At 52.9% G+C, this 18,592-nt stretch overlaps 2 protein-coding genes across 4 annotated transcripts in view; one reads left to right on the top strand and one right to left on the bottom strand.

The window, feature by feature from the left end:
- The window catches only part of Fanca (FA complementation group A), a 47,879-nt gene extending 43,080 nt beyond the window's left edge, over positions 1–4,799 (top strand). Inside the window, exons 34-43 of the mRNA XM_019207956.2 lie at positions 184–249; positions 361–465; positions 1,131–1,243; positions 1,968–2,106; positions 2,866–2,928; positions 3,385–3,490; positions 3,975–4,047; positions 4,196–4,364; positions 4,445–4,537; positions 4,676–4,799. Coding sequence (XP_019063501.2) covers positions 184–249; positions 361–465; positions 1,131–1,243; positions 1,968–2,106; positions 2,866–2,928; positions 3,385–3,490; positions 3,975–4,047; positions 4,196–4,364; positions 4,445–4,537; positions 4,676–4,783 — 1,035 coding nt within the window. The 3' untranslated portion in view covers positions 4,784–4,799. The remainder of the gene's footprint in view (positions 1–183; positions 250–360; positions 466–1,130; positions 1,244–1,967; positions 2,107–2,865; positions 2,929–3,384; positions 3,491–3,974; positions 4,048–4,195; positions 4,365–4,444; positions 4,538–4,675) is intronic.
- Positions 4,800–4,823: 24 nt separating this feature from the next.
- Znf276 (zinc finger protein 276) lies at positions 4,824–17,895 on the bottom strand. 3 transcript variants are annotated; one of them, XM_033758044.1, is made up of 11 exons: positions 17,568–17,895; positions 17,188–17,234; positions 16,657–17,103; positions 15,546–15,624; positions 14,510–14,593; positions 7,590–7,700; positions 7,448–7,523; positions 6,943–7,060; positions 6,116–6,253; positions 5,477–5,576; positions 4,824–5,406 (listed from the first exon to the last, which is right to left on the bottom strand). In XM_033758044.1, the coding sequence occupies exons 1-11, from the start codon at positions 17,849–17,851 to the stop codon at positions 5,136–5,138; spliced, it is 1,755 nt and encodes a 584-aa protein (XP_033613935.1). In that variant the 5' UTR covers positions 17,852–17,895; the 3' UTR covers positions 4,824–5,135. The 3 variants fall into 3 exon arrangements, with proteins under 3 accessions (XP_033613935.1, XP_010625895.1, XP_010625894.1); XM_010627593.3 differs by lacking the exon at positions 16,657–17,103 and having other exon boundaries at positions 4,828–5,406; positions 17,568–17,893; XM_010627592.3 differs by lacking the exon at positions 6,116–6,253 and having other exon boundaries at positions 4,829–5,406; positions 17,568–17,893.
- Positions 17,896–18,592: the final 697 nt, after the last annotated feature.

Raw genomic sequence — 18,592 nt, 5'->3', positions numbered from 1 at the left:
TGTGGGCGGGAGGGTGGGGTGGGGAGGCCGTGGGCTCAGCAGCTCTGGTCAGGGCTGGAGGCCAAGTGTTCCTGGTGGCTGCCTATCTCTGGCGGAGCTTCTGGAACCCTGGAGCACACTGCTGCTGGCTCACCCCTCACCCTGCCGGGCCCCTCATCACGGCCTTGCTGATCTGCTTCACAGAGAAACTTCTGCAACCATGGTGGTGCCCTAAGCCTGACCCACGACATCACTGCCCACTTCTTTAGGGTAACCATCTCCCTGGCACCCTGTGGGCCTCCCCAGATCCCCGTGGGGTAAAACCCAGCTGGTATAGGCACCTGGCACTGAAACCACTCATACTCATGTTCCCGGCCACAGGGGCTCCTGAACGCCTGCTCGCGCAGCCTGGACCCCTCATTGACTGCCAACCTTACCCTGGCCAAGTGCCAGGCCAGATGCCCTCTGATGGTGACCTCGGCACTGGTAGGCCTGGCTAACCCGCACACACTGCATGAGGGGCTGGTGGCCAGTCTCCGTTTCCCTGATCTTTCATCAGTGTGTGGGAGAAATGGGGCAGCTGTGACGTGTGTGCTACAGTGAGGGCACATCCTCCACCCATCTGTCTCTCTGTCCTTGCGACAGATGCCAGAGCCCTGAGGGCTGCGTGGCAGTGGTCTCGCTCCCTCTAGGAGCAGCCATGTGTCAGGAGTGTGCTGTCTGCCCACTTCCTGCGCTCCTGCCTCATGTCCAGGGCCCGTGTGTGAGGAGAGTGGCCAGGTCCAGTGGGTGGCCCCTTGGTAGAATCACTGTAGAAGTGGCGAAGTATGCATGGGGCCTGGGCGGGCTCACCCAGGATACAGGGTGCTTGTCTCCACGGCAGGCATTTCACCAGGCAGGACCCTTCCTTGCCCCATCCTAGGGAATAAGAATACTCTACAGAATTGTTTCGAACCTCAGATGAGGTCAGGAAGACACTATAAAGTGATGGAACATAAGCTATGTAAGGCCCTCAGGAGATGCTGGCCTGCGAGGGCTATTTTTGTTGGCCATGGGTGGCCTTTCTCATCCAGTCCTTCCTGGTCATGGCAGCTGGAGCTGGTCCACAGCTGCCCTAACCCATTTCCCAGTGACTTTTTTTCTTCTATAAGTCGTGGTGGTCAAGCCTGGAGCCGGTGCTGTGCGGTCAGTGGCAAAAGTGCTGCCAGGGCGGGCTGCCCCACGAGCTGCAGAGGCTGCAGGAGGCTGGGCAGTTTGCCCACAGGTGAGTGTTGGAAGTAGGGCATTCTGGAGCCCGGGCTGCTCAAGGCTGGACTATTTGTGTGGGTGTCTGGTGCTGCAGCCGATCTCCATACGGGGGAGGGCCGAGCTCACAAGTGCTTGTGCAGACTGGTTTCCATAGCTCTGACTCCAGCTCAGCCTGTCCTGGTCTCAGGTCTAACACAGGGCCCAGGACAGGTGGCATTAGCGTCAGGGTGCCAGGCCTCAGCACCACCCCCCCACGGTGACACCAGCAATCGCTTGGGAATGTGTTCTGACCACCAAGAATGCCTTTCTTGGGTTTCAATCCCTGATGCCTCTGGATCCCCCAAGAGCCAGGGTTACCTAAAACCTCAGCAAAGGGAATGTGGGAGACAGATCAGATTAGTTAGTTTCTTAAACCCGAGATCTATTTCATTAGTATTTCGCCCAGCTCTTACCCTGCTGGAAAAGGGCACACCACACATGGAAGGGCTGCATCCCTTTTGTCCACTGTCCTAGGCCTGATCCTGCTCTCAAGAGCACAGGGTAAGGTAAGGCCCTGCCCTAATGCAGGATGTCACAGCGCCTACCATATCCTCATGCAGAGCCAGGGTTCATGAGGAGGCCCCTCTACTGAAGGGCCTCCTGCTGCCGACACGGACCTGTGCAAGGCCAGCGGCAGGCAAGGGAGGAGTCAGTTCCTGTGAAGTATCTCCAAAGCCTTGCAGTATGTTCTTGCGTCCCAGCTTCCTCTCCCTAGACTCAACTTCTCTCGCCCCGACCCCGGCCTGGATCTCTGCTGCTGCACTGCATTTTGCAGTCCAAAGAGTGAGGAAGGACAATGCAAGGAGCCTGCTGAAGAAGCTGGACTTCCAGAGAGAGGAGGCAAGGCATTCATCCTTTGCTTAGCAAGCCAGCTTCAGTCAGTGCTTTTCTGTTTTCCTAATGGCTTTTCTTTTCCAAGAGCAGACGTGAGGTTGAATGTTCAGTGGGAAGAAGTGAGTTTATAGCATGTTGGGTCTTTGGTCTGTTGAGCCAGCGGCTGGTGCTTCACCTTGCCCTGCACACCAGGGCTGTGAGGCAGCACGTGTACGTCAGAGCACAAGGATGGGGCTACTCCCACCCAGGAAGGGATACCAGCCTATGCCCTGGCCCTCAGGAGCCTGACTGCACAGCCCCCAAGTCTTACTGAGGGTCCCAGGGCAGCATGTGCAGAGAAGGCCAGGACTTCCTGAGGAAAAGGCAGCGAACAGAAGGTGGGACTAGTGAACACAAAGCAAGATGGGACAGCCCTGACTGCCGAGCACAGGTCCCCACGTCAGCCAAGCCAGGGTCTGTCACTGGAACACACCGTGTCTGCACTCACGTTCAGGCTTTGTCAGCAGCAGTTCCTGTGGCTGCAGCCAGGTCCTAGTCCTAGTGAGGGTTGTCTTGAGCGGAAGCTTGCCGGGCCACCCGCGCCACCCACTCTTCTCAGTGGGAGCAGTAATTTGTTCCAAGTGAGCTCTCCACAAGTGGCCATGCTCGTCTTCCTCCTGGAAGACTCCCGCTTCACACAGCCTGGGGAGGTGGCGCTGAGGATCCGCTGGACTCACTGGGACTGGGCGCAGGTCCTCATGCAGTAACTGCCTGTTTCCTCCACAGCTCTTGGCACCCCTCTTTTTCTTCTCCTTGCTCAGCTTGCTGTCATCACACCTGTCCCCAAGCGTAAGTCAAGACCCCTCAGCTGAGTCAAACCTTGATCCCCATCAGGTGGGTCAGGCTGCTGGGCTGCGAGCCGGGCCCACTCACCTAGAGGTGGGCATCGCACAGGCTGTGTCCAGTGTGCAGCTCCCTCGGGAGGTCTCATTTCAGAGCTTGGTGCAGTGACCTGGGTGTATGCACCTGAGGGGCCCGGTTGCCCCTTTAACCTGAGCCTCACTGTCTAGAGAGCCCAGCATGACACCTTCTGTAGGTTGTCATTAAGTCTTTAGACTTTGGTGGTGGTATACACTGGTAATCTCCCAGCAGTCTGGGAGGATGAGGCAGTTCAAGTACTGCCAGGGCAACTTAGCAAAAGCCTATCTCAAAAGAAAAATATTTTAAAGAAATAGGGGGAGCTGAGAACATAGATCAGTGTCTGGGTTCAGACCTCTCTCGCTGCTTTTCTTCTGTGGGTCACAGGCCATAGCTGACTCCCTGAAGGCCATGGAGGTGTGTGTTGAGGTCCTAGCCTGTATGCAGAGGAGAAAACTGCCCTGGCTGAGGCTTTTCCAGCTGACAGAAGCAGGTAAGAAGCCATATAAAGTCTGATGTAAGGGGTGTGTGGACGGTGACTGTCACTCCCTTTAGGAGTAACTTTCAGGTGGAGGCACAAGCCTCAGAGGAAAGCTTGCCGGGCACATGTGAGGCCTTGGGGTAAGGTCCCCAGGAACACAGAAAGAGGGAAAATCCTCCCAGGGCCTTGCTTTACAAGCCTCAATTGTGCACTCAACTTTCTAGGTTTATAAGCTGTAGTTTAGATGGGAACATTCAGTGCCTGCCCATTTAACACAACAGAACCCCCTGGAGAACCAAGAGGGCCAGGTCCATATGCACACTGTGGGGTGTCCAGTGTGCCCAACTCTGGCCTCTACCTTCCCGCAGGATGTCACCTCCATCTTCCTAGCAGCTAATGGGAGTCTTGAGCATGGGACACACCCCATGCTGTCACCACACAGACCTCAGCACCCTCAGGTCCCTGGCAGAACTAATCGAGCCCCCCCACATTGCAGATGCTGGGTTGGGTCACCTCCTCCGCTTGGCCCCGGATCAGCTCACCAGGCTGCTGCCCTTTGCTTTCTACAGGTGACCACCTTCCAGCTGCCCAGTGAGGGACTTAGATGAGTCATGGGCTGGGTGTGGACTTGCCCTTGGAGGGGTGGGCATCTGTGCTGCCCAACCAGTGAGTCCCCAAGTGCTTGGGGCCTTGCTGTTACACTGTCCCTGTCCCCAGGCTCCTCCCCCACTTTGATGAGGCTGCTACTGTCAGGGACGTGGGCTTTCTGCGTATTGCCGTCGACATGTACCTCCAGCTGGTCCAGCTCTTCGTGGGAGGGGAGACCACCACAGTGTCGGCCTTGACTAGTACCGGCCTACAGCTGCAGGGCCAGCCTCTGCCACACGTGAGTGCCCAGCCTGGGGCAGCTCCTGCTGAGGAAGGAGGCTTCTGGCCCTGACCTGTAACCACCCATCTTCTCCCCAGCGCAGCCCTGTAGAACTGATAACAGAGGCACGTCTCTTTCTGCTGCAGTTTATACCTCAGTGCCCACAAGAGAGCTTCTCAGGCATGGCAGAGGTAACCAGAGCACCCTCCCCTGTAGTGGGGTTACAGCTGTACAGCCACAGCCGCCAGGCCTCTCCTGTGCAGTGAGTGTGGCAGGGATTCCCTGAGGGGGTCCCAGCAGCTGTGGCTGAGCAGCATTCTCTCTCACAGCTGCTGGCTGGCCATGCAGACTACGACCCAGAGGTGACAGGTGCCCTCCTGCACAGGTGCCAGACTATGACCAATGCAGACCTGTACCAAGAACCCCGTCTTTTCTGATGGGACCTGTCTCAGTGCACCAACCTACCTCCTTTGTAAATAATTTATTATAGGGATCACAAGGAGCTCATGTTGCACTAAAAAGTGGATTATAAACCTCCTTGATTGCTTTAATTGGGAAAAGGAATCAATTATTCATAATCTGTGTCTGGCCCCAAGTTGCTCAGGGTTGTAGGAAAAGAAACAGCTGGTCCCAAGGCAGAGGAGAGAGAGGCAACTATGGAGTACACAGCACACCCACCTGCCCCATGGAGTGGGTGCACCCTGGGCTCCAAGGAGCAAGCAATAGAGAAACCCCACATCCCGCCTGAGTTCACGGTGCCTGACCTGCCTGCTGGCCCACCGGCAGTCCTCAGGTAGGCTCTGGCTTCACCGCCTGGCCCTCCGTGGTCCCAGAAGGGCTCCGGGCTCCAGGAGGGGCCTCTGCTTCCAAGGGCAGGGCCTTGTCTTGGGTCTGTGTCAGAGGGTGGACCATGGACATGTGTACATTGAGGTTGTGCGCCTTCTCAAACCGTCGGCCACACTGATCACAGGCGAAGTCCAGCTCAGTCTCTGCCTTGTGCTTGGTCATGTGGTACTTGAGGGATGCCCGCTGCCTGCACTGGAAGCCACAGACCTCACACCTGTGGGACAGAGGTAGTGAGGAGGGCTACCTCGTGTCCCAGCCCTGGGAGGTGTCCTGCCCACACTTACTGCAAAGGTTTGGCTCCTGAGTGGCGCATCTGATGGACAAGAAGGTGCTTCCGCTGCTTGAAGGTCTGCCCACACTCATCACAGATATAGTTGCGCACCTCTGGGGACAGAGTGGGAGTGAGCCCAACACCCACACCAACCCTGGAGGAACAGCAGTCTCACTGAGCATCAGGAAGTAGTCTGAGACCTGGGCCCCAGCAAGGAGCCTCTATACCCAGGTTTAGTACAAATAAGACTGGGTCAAGCATTCTATTAATAAAGACTTCTAAATTGCCTAAAAATATTGTTGGCTGACTAGGTCTTCTCCATCAGTGCTGTATATCTGAAAGTAAAATCAAGACAGAGCCCAAATTGAAAGGTTTAGATAATACTGATCCTCATAGCAACTTTCTGGCCGCTTTGGGGTGGAGAGCCTGCTGGTGGGAGGGTGACATCTCCATGTCAGGAAGCACACCTCGCCCTCAGCAAAGCCAACAGCCACACCCTTGGCACCAACATCCATGGTACCTGAAGTAGCTTTCCATGCAATGGTTTTGCACTGTAGTGTAACCTCTTTAGAAAGCTGGCGTGATAAACATGACCTAGAGAAATTCCTGCATGAGGACAGTCAGGAAGCGGAGAGCAAAAACTTGGAAGTACCGGAAGTGTCTGTTACAGGAAAATGTCCCACAGCTGACTTCACTGTGAAACCCCCAGGTACGTGATGCAGTAATAGAACCAGTCCCGACAGGGAAAGGCTCCACGGTAGTAAGTTGTGTACAGCGCTCGGCCTTTCAGCTGGAAGGACAGGAACAGAACAAGTGTGGGAGGACTGAGCGTGCTGGGCCTGGGACATGTGGTGGGACTGAACGGAGACACAGGGCCTAGGCAATGACATGCAGAGGAAGAGCTAGAAGAGCAAACCCTCCAGGGTGGACAGCAGGACGACCAAGAGGCACCGACAGACCTGTGTGCTGTGCTTATTTTTCACCATTTCTACAATGCATGCCAGTTTTTATAGTATGGAAAATATTGTTTGACTTTTTGAGACAGGGTCTCAATGTGTAGTTTGGGCTGGCCTTGAACTCAAAGCAATCCTGCCTGAGCTTCCTAAGAACTGGGATTATAGGTGTGTACCACCAAACCCAGCTATTTTTAAACATGGAAGGGCACCCGGAATTCTATCCATCTGAAACTTCAGGTCTTGCAGAAAAGACTGCTCCTGGGAGGATGTCTACCCATCCACCACAGGGCAGCTGGGTTGTACCTATGCAAGGATGCACCTCCCTTCCCCACAATGTAGGAGCACCCAAGCTTATCTGCTGAGACGCAGGCTCAGGCCCCCTGACAGGATCCAGCCCGTCCAACCCTGCTTCTGGAGCAAGGTGTATGGGTGGTGGAGTGGGTGTTCCCCAGGGCTGGACATGCCGGGTCCGCTGCCACCCCCTCGGGCTGGGCCTTGGGGTCTCCCTGGGAAGCACAGGCACCTGTGTGGATAAGTTTCACGTGGCGTTGCAGGTAGCGGTCAATCATGAACACCTTGTTACAGCCAGGGTGGGGACAGGGCCTTTCCCGAACCTCCTCATGATGCTCCTTGATGTGCTTCTGCAGGAGGACAGGAAGGAGACACACACTGCTGTGTCTGGACCAGGCCCCACCCGCCTAGGGCCTGGTAGGTGTCCTCCTAGAAGGGCAGGTCCCACTCCTCACCAGGCCCTGCCTCCTCTGCAGTCCTGGTGACCTAACCCTAACCCTCACATGAGACAGGCCGGTGCTCTACCACTGCCTCAACGGGCTCCTTAAAGCCTCATCTGGAGACTGCAGGGCCCACAGGGAGCATCTCGAGTGGAGGTTGGCTCCCCAGCCCCTGGGACAGCTGTGGCCGTGGCTGAAATCTCCATCAGCCTAGGATCATGTGAATCCTGGGCCAGCACCAGTTCTTGCCACCTGCCTGCATTCACACTGATGGCCTGCAAAGCGCCCGCTGCTCACCTTCATGCCATCGGCCCCGCGGTACACGGCTGTGCAGCCCTGGTAAGGACACTTGTATATGGTGGGTAGCTCCTCCCTGCAAGACAGCATGTGTGGAGGTGCTGCCCCAGTGCCCAGGCCACCCGCCCAGTAGCCCCCTCACCTCTCACAGCGGAGCTTTTTCTTCCATCCAGGCTTGGGCCCAGGCTTTTTTCGCATTTTTGGTTCTTCGGTCTTCTTGGCCTCTTTGCTTTCACTCTTCTTCCCAGAGATCCTGAAATAGGAAAGAGGCACCCACCCAATTCAATGATGTTTCTGATCTCCACAGTTCTCATCTCTGCACCCCACTTCAAGCACCTGGGATTTCTCAAGCTCTTTGTGAATTGTGTGGCCCTCAGCTGCCCCTGCAGCAGCCACTGTGGGGGCGGGGGCAGCCTAGGGCACAGCGCTGAGTGTGGGGCTCACAGTAACCCCTCAGTGGCTGCCCAGGAAGAAGCTGGATCACTTCTCTCGGCACCAAATGCTGTCTGGAGACCTTATGAAAAATGGCAGAGTGGGGAAGCTCTGGAGTCAGTCTTTTCCCAGACCACCTCCCACTAGAAGAGAGCCTAGCACTTCCTCTCTGCAACCAGGGCAGAGCTGAGGAAGAGGAGTGCCATCAATGCGGGGAGGGGAGCAGCATGTGGACACTTGGCCCCCCACACTGAAGCAGCTGTGCTACAGATCTGTGTGGCCAGGCCAGAGTGCAGTAAGGGACCTGTCCCAAAATGTGAGGTGGTGCAGGCTGCACCTGCACACCAGGTGAAAGGAGATCCGTACATTTGTTTCTCCTTTTGGCCACCAACATGAAAGGACTCTGTCAGTACCACTAGGGAACTTCCTTGACAAGACAACCCACACGGAAACCTGCAACAGACATTGTGCTCAGTGCCGAAGGACTAAAAGCATTAAGGTCAAGAACAGAACAAGGTGGGGCCGGGATTTAGCTCAGTGGTGCCGTCGCCTGCCTCACAAGCGCAAGGTCCTAAATTTAATACCCAACACAAAATAAAAAAATAAATAAGAACAAGGATGCCACTTTCACCACTGTTTTTCAACATATTACTGGAGGTTCTTGTTGACAATTCAGCAAGAAAAGATTTAGAGAAATAGACTGTATGACTGTATATGCAGAAAACCACAGACAAAAATAACAGAGCTGGGAACATGGTCCAGTGGTAGAGCATTTGCCTAGCATACGCGAGGTCCTGGGATTCAATCCCCAGCACTACAAAAATTAACTCAGTGCTGTTACCATGGAGATAAACTTAATACTAGCTTTGATAGCCACCATACCAGCAAGGCTTGACTACAGCATCCTGCCATTAAAGAACAAGTTAGTGAGGAACAGAGGGCTGGGGGCTAGCTCAGCAGTACACACAAAAGGATCCAGCAAAGTTGGAGGATACAAAAATCAACACATAAACCGGGTGTGGTGGTGCACTGCCTATAATCTTGGCACTTGGGGGACTGAGGCAGCAGGATCACTGAATTCCAGGCCAGCCTGAACTACAAAGCAAGATCTCAAAAGTAAGTAAGTAAATTAAAATAAAAACACACAAAACCTATTTCTATACATTAACAATGAATGGTCCAAATAGGAAATTAAGAAAGCAATTCATCTGCAATAGCATCAGCAAGAATAAAATATTTAGGGATAAAATTAACCAAAGACTAAAGGCTTACTCATTGAAAATGACAACACAATGCTGAGAAAAGCTAGACAGCAGAAAGCCCGGGGTTTACAGATAACACAATGTGAAAATGGAAATATTGCCCCCAAGCCCTGTACAGATTCACTGGTCCTGATCAGAAACCCAAATGGAGGGCTAGGACACAGAAAGGTGGAGTGCTTGCCAAGCATACAGACCCTGGATTCAGAACCCAGACCGGCAAAAAAACATTTACAAGTTTTTTGAAGTCAGGTGTAGCAGCACATGCCTGTAATTCCTGCTACTCAGGAGGTTGCAGTAGGGGGACCGTTAATTTGAGGCCTGGGTAACAGGGTGACCATGCTTCACAAAGGGGGAAGGCCTGTGACCATGTGTGATAGCTGCTACCTGCAATTCCAGCACTCTAGAGGCTGGAGAAAAATTGCAACTGTAAGGAAAAGCCTGGGCTAAATAGTAAGCTCAAGGCCAAAATGAACTACATAGCAAGACCCTGTCTCAAAGCAGGAGAGAGGGTCCTGGGGATATAGTTCAGTGGTAGAGTGCCTCTGGTTTAATCCCCAGTACCACCAAAATAAATGGTATGTGTGTGGGTGGGTGGGGTGTAGTACATGCCTATAATGCCAGCATTTGGGAGGCTGAGGCAAGAAGACTGCGATTAGACTGAGATATACATTAAGACAAAAAGCCCAAGGGCCAGGAATTTAGCTCAGTGGTGCCACTGCCTGCCTCATGAGCACAAGGACCCAAGTTTGATCCCTGGTGCCAAATTAAAAAAAAAAAAGAGAGACAAAAAGCCCAAGTTGGAGAACTCAAACTGTTTCTCAAACTTACTCCACAGGTATTCTAGTCAAAACTGTGTTGCTGGTATTAAGTACAAAGTCACATGGACCAATCAGATGGAAATAAAACCACAAATGCTCATATAGTCCACTGATGCTCAACAAGGGCTCCAAGACCACGCAGGGGAGAGCACAACCTCTTGAGATGGATCCGGGAAGATGACATTCACATGCAAAAGAACCAAGTTGGGCTACCACCCAACAGATCCACAAAAATTAAATGACCTAAATCTAAAAGCTAATCCTCTAAAACTCTTGTAAGAAAACAAGGGACAAATCTGCATGACATTGGATTTGGCAGTAATTCCTTAACTATGGCATCAAACTTACAGGAAACAAAAAGAAAAAAAAATAAAATTGATTTTATCAGAGTTGGTGTGTTGTTATGGCTTGTGTCTAGATGTCCCCCAAAGCCCAGCCCCATGCAGTCATAGGTAGGGCTTTTTGGAGGTGGCTGAATCTAGAGTGTGTGATGCTGGGATTAAGGGTGTGTGATTACTAAATGAGCCTACTAATTGGTTTGGCACTGCCTTAATCCCAGTATCCTAAAGTATAAAAGGGGCAGAAAGAAGCTGCTGGGGTCCCTTGCTTGCTTGCTTTGCTACCTTCTGCCCACCACGAACTGTTTCTCCTCTGCAATTCCTGTCTACCATGCCACCCTGCCCTAGAGCCAGCCAACTGTGAACTGAAACCTCTACAAACTGAGCTAAATAAAACTTTCCTCCCTTAATTTGTGGGTGTTGGGTATTTCGTCTCAGCAACAAGAAAAGTAACCAAGACACACGGCAACACCACCAAAATAGTGAAAAGAATCTATAGGAGAAAATACTGTAAACCACACATCTGGAAAGGGTTTGCGATCTCGAACACAGAAAAACTGCTCCGGCTGGGCACAATGCATGTCTATAGACCATCTGCTCATGAGTCTGAGGCAAGAGAACTGAGGCTCCATAACAGCTGGGGCGACTTCATGAGACCTGACTTAACACAATACAGCAAGGCATGGTGGCACACACCTGTAATGTAAGGCAGGAGAACCACAGTTGGAGGCCAGCCTGGGCAACACAGAGGCCCCCCTCAAAAAGGTCACAGATTATGTGGTAATTTTATGTTTCACTTACTGGGAAACCACTGTTGTGTTTCCCACAAGGATGCACTATCCTTCTTTGCCATCAACAGCGCAAAAAGGTTCTCCCTCTACCAGCATTACCTGGTTTTGTTAGCCGTTACTCTGGTGCTACCTCCTCACTGATCTGCAGATGTTTAATGACTGGTGACAGTGAGCTTCTCTCCCCTTATGGTTTTCAGCCATTGGCCACCTGCAGATCTACTTGGAAGAGTTAGTGAGGTTCTTTTTGCTGTTTGGTGGTATTAGGGCTAGGTTGAATTGAAGGGCACTCTACCTGAGCTACATTTTCTGCCCCTTTTATTTTGAAACAAGTTTCCCATACTAGCCTGGAATGTGCACTCCTCCTGCCTCAGCCTCCTGAGTTGCTAGGGTTAAAGGCGAGTGCCACTGTGCCTGAGAGCAAGTCTTTTATCCTAACATGGAGGATCAAACCCAGGGCATTCACAATGAGCTTTTAGTTTAATTTTTAAATTTTGAGACATGGTCTCAACTGAGACACTGATTGGACCAGGCTGGGATTCAACTGGCAGCCTTCCAAGTGCTGGGATTACAGGCTTGCACCACCACACCTGACTGATTTTGTCCACGCCCCCCGACACTTTTCTTTTTTGGTACCGAGAATCGAACCCAGGGCCTCACACTTGCTGGGGAGTATTTTGTCCATTTTTAAATTGAGTTGGCTTTTTGCTATTGCATTATAGGAGTGTTGTTTTGTATGCATATTGAACCCAGAGCCTTTGTGCTGAGGTACATCACCACCAACCTTTCTTAAAATTTTATTTTGAAACAGGTTTGTGCTGAGTTGTTAAACTGCCCAATGGGATCCTCCTGCCTAACTTTTCAAAGCAGATCTACAGACGGCCAACGGCCAGTAATCACAAGGGGAGAGAAGCTCACTGTCTTCAGTCATTAAACACCTGCAGATCACAGTGAGGAGGCAGCACCAGAGTAACAGCTAACAAACCAAGTAATGCTGGGCCAGGGATTTAGCTTAGGGGCTCTACCACCTGTCTCGCAATTGCAAGGTCCCCAGTTCAATCACCGGTACCGGGGGGCAGGGGTAATACTGGTAGAGGTAGAATCCTTTTGCACTGTCGGTGGGAAAGTAAAATAGTCAACCTCATGGGAAACAGAACAGTGGTTTCCCAGTTAGTGAAACATAAAATTACCATGTAAGCTGTGACACCCCTCCCCCGCCTTTTTTAGGAAACAGGGCCTCCGTGTTGCCCAGGCTGGCCTCCAATTGTGATCTTCTCACTTTACCTTACGGAGCAGCTGGGATTCCAGGCTCAGCTTACAATTCCATGTTGAAGTACACATATCAAGAGTCAAAAAGGGACTTGTGCATGTACAGCACTATACTATCACATTCACAAGAGCCAAAGACAGATGCAATCCCAATCCACAAAAGAATGGATCAACCAAACGTGGTGTACATATCCATGCAATGGAGCAGTATTCAGCCAGAAAAAGGAATGAAATTCTGACACCTGCTACAATATTGAACTCTAAGGCACTGTGCCAAGAAGCCCGCTGGGAAAGGGCAAATACTGTGGGATTCCACTTACGTATGTCTGCAGTGGTAACAGTAACGCTGTGAATATCTATACACTTAAAGGTGGTTGAAGTAATTTAAGGCTAATATCTAAGGAACTGTCATCCTCCTCAAAGCATACTAAGAACAATCTCTTGGGTAACATGCATGCTGTTCCTCCTCTCCATGTCTGGTAAGTGTCCACTGTCCCCTCCTGGCATGTCCTCTTCTGTCAGGAACTGGCCAACTCCTCCACACAAGACCATGTACTACTTGAACGAGAGGTTCCAGGGAACCTGCAGTCCCTGTGCTGAGTGTTAACAGTGGCACTCACCACCTGCTCCCCCCGCCTGGCTGTCCTGCTCCTTCAAAGTGCAGGCCCACGTTTTCACCTCTGGCTAATAGCAAGGTGCTCAGACCAACACATCACACACAGAAGGCTCCCTGTCTGCTGAGACTGGCTGGAGTTGGAGAAAGAAGACTGAAAAGGACACAGGCTGGGGTGCTATTCAGGGCCTTGTCCTTCCAAGTTCCCAGCTGGGACTTGCTATAGTACTGAGGGACCCAGTGGCCTCCAGGTCAGTGCACATCTCAGTCAACAGAGGCCTGTGTCCACGACTAATGGTGTTACCTCCTGCAGAGTGCAGTTTCTACTAAAGTAACCCTTTCACAAGAAGCCTCTTAAAGCTCATAGGTCCTAGTCCAAAGCACATGTCTATATAATAACTACTTGGGTGGCTCAGGCAGGAGTATTATAAGTTCCAGCCCAGCCTGGGAAACTTAGTAAGACCTTGTGTGAAATATAATTTTAAAAAAAGCAAACACATATCTATCCGTGCTTCTGAGGTTCCAAAGGGACCAGTGAGTAATTCAGCAGAGTAATTCATCCATCCTCCTTGGCATCAGGGGCTCAGCAGATCACCCTCCAGCCTGTCCCTGGAAAGGGGACCCAACTGGCCCTCCTATCCCAGCTCTGGATGCCAGCACTGCCACCTCAGTCGCTTTTGACTGCTAGCAGCAAACAGCAGACACACACATTCAGCCTGCAGTGGTCACCTACTCACAGCAACCCCAGCCGGCACCCAGCCCTGCACCCTGGGAACAGGCCTCATCTCCTGCCCACCTTCCTCCTGCCCCTCCCCAAATGAGTAGGGGAAGCCAAGCTCACTTCTCAATCTCAATTGCAGGATTTTTGTGGTAGACAGCACAGCACCCGAAGCGACTTGCTCTCTTAATTTCTCAGGATTGTGAAATGCTCAGGGGCGTCTGATGACCAAAGTTATCAATTAGCTGTCACATATTGTAAGCCTTCATGGCACAAAATTGAGAGGAGAGGGACACCAATGCACAAATGAAAACTAGCCCTCTTTGCCAGGATCCTATATCTGACTGGTGAGAACGGAAATCTCTGCAAAGAGAAGATCAAAGCAAAGTCACATCAGTAACAAGGAGGTAGACCGTAGCTAGCTGTCCTTAAGATAGTGTGAGTTGGAGGTGAGTGGACACTGGGGAGAACAGTTAGGATAGGGGACCTGAGAACAGAAGACCACAGAACTCCCCTGGAATGCAGCTAGTCATCAACAAGGCTGCCTGCCATGTCATGGTGACCAGGTGCAAGCTCTGAGCCACCCAGAGCACTGCGTGGCAGCCAAGGGAACTTTGTGCATGGACTCCTCGTGGCTCTGCCACCTGGCCTCCCAGCTCACTCAGTCACTGGGTTTAGGAGGTCGTGCCAAGGGAGCAACAGCAAGTGAGCTGGGCCAGCAGACCTGGACACACAGTTTCACCGCCACAGTACCAACCCCGAAGCTTTCCTGTGATGCCCCTCCAGACCCCATGTGCCTGTGACAGGCAGAGCAGCATCCTTACTTCTTTTCTGGGTAAGGCTCAAAGGACTCGTCTGAAGACTGTGCATTTTGCTTCTTGCCATTTTCATCTTCACTCGGGAAGTCTCTAGGAAAGATGAGAGAACTTTTAGCAGAAGTGGTTGCCCTGAAATGAGCAACAGACCCAACCAGAACCAAATCTCCAATCCCACTTCCTAACAAAAGTACAAGCCACAGTCACTGAAACTGAACAAGCTGATAACCACCCCATCCCACGGCACTTCCGCTTATAGCCAGGATCCAAACCGAACAGAGCTTTCTATGGGGTCAGGTGGGAATGGAGACTCAGAGGAAGTGGGCTTCCGGGCAGGTCATCACCTCAACAGGAACCAAGTATCTGAGGCTGACAGGGTCAGCCATTTCAATGCTCAAGGTGAAGGAAAAAAAAAAATCTGCTACCTTTCACCCTAAAACAGGAACTGCTATTTGGTCCTTGCTGGGCAGCAAACTGAGTTAGGCTGGCAAGCCCACAGTGGCCCCAACAAGCTGCCACCTGCCTGGACAGAGGAAGGCTTGAGGGTGCTGGGAGCCACCCCTGGTCCCCTCAACTTGTGATGGTGCATCTGCATCCTGCCAAAGCCACAGGGCAGATGGAGGGTGGCAAATGCCAGCCCTGATGGCTCCTGTTCCAGAGCCAACAGACCCTGACACTGCCCTGCCCTTCTGAGTGAGATCTGCTTCAAGTCCCATCACCACCACCACCACCACCCCGGGCCAGAAGCGAGTGCCATCGGCCTAAAGATATCTGCAACTGACACAAACACAAGGCCTTCAAAGAGAAGACAAGCGGTGGCCATGGTGGACCCGACTCTGGGGTTCTGCCTGGGCTGGGCTACCCTGCTGTGGCACCAGAGGGGTACTTTCAGGACCCAGGAAGCCCCAGTCAGGACCGAGGAGCTGCCTTTCCTCCCAACCTCAGAGGCCAGCATGGTGACCTGGGCACAGCTAGCATCCTGAGAATAGCTGAGTCTGGTTTTTGAAGAGAAATATTAGGCTATTTAAACCCACTCTTCTCTCACCCCTCAGAAAGGTCACTGAACTCGTCTTTTACCCGATCATCCGAAGTTGAAGATGGAACCAGCTTCTCACCCAATTTCCCTGGGAAACGAAGAACAGACTCCTGTTACCAAAAAGGGCACACAGTGCCTTGCCACCAAGGCAGGCCCAGTCTGACAACACAGCCTGCCTTACAAGTGGGCCTGGGGTTAGTCCTTGGCCTCAAATTCTGCCGCATCTTGGCCCAACCCCCACAAAAGCTTGTGCACAGCATCCAACCCACTGTGCCACCAAGTGGGAAAAGTGGCACCAAACAGGAGGAACCCAGGGATGGTCATCTGATGATGACTCAGGTCATCATTCTGGAGGGGATGATGTATTTTGAGAAATTTTTAAGGTGATGGTTATCAAAAGATCTCATGCACACAACTGACAAAGCTAAGTAAGTTAATCCTAAGGACTCCACCCCGAGGTCCTTCCTGCAGATGGGGAATCTCATCTGTGCACCTTTATTAGCTAAACCCCTGGGCAGCTACACAAGTGCAGGACCCACTGTGAACCTGCACACAGGGGCGAGCTGAGTACTTGTAAGGACAAGGACAGATGCACATGGAAGATCAATGGAGCCAGGCCTGGGTTTTCTAACATGATACCCATGAGCAGCTGCACCCACCCCACAATATGCAGGTGGGGTCCAGCCTGTCTCCCCTCCTCAGCCTGTCAGAGAAGCTTCTACCCTGGCCCATACCAGGGTCACCAGGCAGCTGGCTGATGCCTAGGGCAGGACGTGCAGCTGGCCCAGAGCAGCAGCCTCATTCTCGTCCCCCACACCCTACAGACAAGGGCCCCATTCTTCTCTCTCCTTAGTCCCTTCCAGCCACAGAATGGCCCTAGAGGTGCATGCCTTTGCACAAACGAAGGACCAGCTTATTTTGGAGAAGATAGGACCAGCTGGTGGCCCCTTGGTGCCCTCAAGTGCTTTGAGCATCTGCAAGCTGAGAGAGCAGTGAGCACCTGTGATCATCACACACAGCTGATCCTCAGGAAGTGGAGACAAGTCTTTCTCTGTTGAAGACCCTGCCCTACTCAGGAATATGGAATTCTATTCTACCCCAGGCCAAAGGCGCCTCCTACCTGGGGCCTCACTTGGAGGGAGGCTTGGCCGAGGTGGGGGCCCTAGCCTGGGCCCCACAAAGCTGCCATCTGAAGGTGGTGGGGCTGCATCCACATTGGGCAGCAACTTGGTCTCAGCCCCAGCCATGGTTCCTCTGCCTTGAGAGAGCTGGGGGGCAGCCCCAGCAGGGTCTGGCTCCAGGTTCTGGTTGAGCCGTGGTGCCACCTCCTTGTCCCACGGCCATTTGACTGCCAATGCATTGTCCAGCAAGAGGGCTCTGCAGCTGGAATCGGTGTCCATGGTGTAGTCATGGCCCTGATTGCAGCCCCACACTGCCTGGATGATGCCACAGTACTCGGAGGACAGTGTTCTCTGAAGGCTGGGCAGGGCCCCACAGCTGGCTGCATGTCCGTGCACCCACCCCACTAAGCCATGCAGGCACCGGGGAGTCGAAGTGATCAGATCCACTGAGGAGAGTCAACAGGGAAGTCAGTCCCAGGGCTGGCCGACCCACAGCCCTCCCAGAGCTCCCATACCAGGGCCAGACTCACCCAGACACACTCCCTCCTCCGCGACTGTGGGGGGCTGACCACCGACCCTGCAAAGGATCAGTACAGCTGTAAGGAATCCAAGGCCTGTAGAGCTCCTTGTTTATGGGCCTCTAAAGGTCTCAAGCCTCGCCAGCTGTCTCTACCAAGAGCCCTGTCTCCTTCCCTAAAGCTGCTCAGGACCCAAAGTAAACCTTGCCACCCCCAGCACCTCCATCTCATCTGCCAGCAGTCCCATGGATGCTGACACTGGCTTCTGCAGAGTGGGAAGAGCCTGTCCACCCCACCCTGACACTCCTACCACAGGACACCCTGGCTTTAGACTAACACTACTCAGCACATAGAGTGCTGAGTGTCCCGTGAATGATCCAACAAGGGCCTACTTTGCACAAGACTTTCGCTGGCCTGTCGGGGACACGTTGACCCTCTGTAAGAAGGTCCTGAGGAGGCTGTGGCACTGGTAGAACTGGGCATGGCAGCTCTTGCAGACAAACTGGGACAAGGATGAGTCCTGGTGCACAGCCACACCCAACAAGTGCTGGAAGTCCCTGATGAAGACCCGGTCTCCTGGGGAAGGTTTCTCTGAGCTGTCCCCAGAGGCTCTGTCAGAGATGCTTCGGAGACTTCGTGAGGAAAACTTTCCGTGGCAGAGGCGACAGTGTCCCATGGCAAGAGCCCGGCCTGTTCCTGGACAAAGTAAATGTCAACAGTCAGTAAGTGAGACTGGTTACCGAGCACAGGACACTCAGACAAGTTCTAAGGCAGTTTGTGCCTGCACCAAGGACTATCCTCCCCAGCCAGCCTCATCTGGATAAGTGCCCTCCCAGGGCCTCCCTGGTCCCCTCAAAGTCAGGGTTTGAGTCTGGGTTCAGCACAACATTCAGCCTCTGGAAGGCCACTGGGCCAAGAAACCTTCCCAAGAATTCTTAAGTGCCTCCACGATGGTGGACTCCATTTCTGCTCACACCATCCTTGTGAGGCCAGAAATGAAGCGCTCCACCGTCCTGCTGTGCTGTCCACCCTCTTCCCTTCACGCCGATGCCACCTAGTCTCCTGCTTCTAGAAGACTAAACATGAGCGCGCACGAAAAAGTACGTAAATGGCAAAAGCGTTAGAGAAACACGAAAGGTACTGTGCTGTTAACTGCTTACACACGGCTCGCGCAGCTGTCCGCACACCCCATGGGCTTGTTTTAGCCCACAAGAAACAGGTCCAGAGAGATCGGGCAGCGATCTCAAGGGCACACTCACAAAGAGGACGGGGCGCGGACCTGCCTGGCTTCCACTTGGGCTCTGAACCTCCAGCGAACTCGGGACGGAAAAGGACCGACGTCTGGCCAAGGCCGCGCCCAAAGGCCAGAGGGGCTGTCTAGCTGCGAGCGGCCCGGCCCCGCGGACCCGGGCGCCGG

Source organism: Fukomys damarensis, unplaced genomic scaffold, assembly GCF_012274545.1.
Source record: "Fukomys damarensis isolate Sample0158 unplaced genomic scaffold, DMR_v1.0_HiC HiC_scaffold_32, whole genome shotgun sequence".
NCBI lineage: Eukaryota > Metazoa > Chordata > Mammalia > Rodentia > Bathyergidae > Fukomys > Fukomys damarensis.
Note: the sequence above shows the minus strand (reverse complement) of the source record. Positions and strands in the feature narration are given on the sequence as shown.

What these genes read in the sequence shown, in the direction of transcription:
- Znf276 (XM_033758044.1), bottom strand. Translation starts at nt 17,851, where the DNA reads ATGGGACACTGTCGCCTCTGCCACGGAAAGTTTTCCTCACGAAGTCTC. An exon ending in TTCAGTGACCTTTCTGAGGG is followed by an intron (nt 14,594 to 15,545) that starts GTGAGAGAAGAG and finishes CATCTTTCCTAG; the next exon opens with AGACTTCCCGAGTGAAGATG. An exon ending in TCAGGAGCCAAACCTTTGCA is followed by an intron (nt 5,407 to 5,476) that starts GTAAGTGTGGGC and finishes TCTGTCCCACAG; the next exon opens with GTGTGAGGTCTGTGGCTTCC.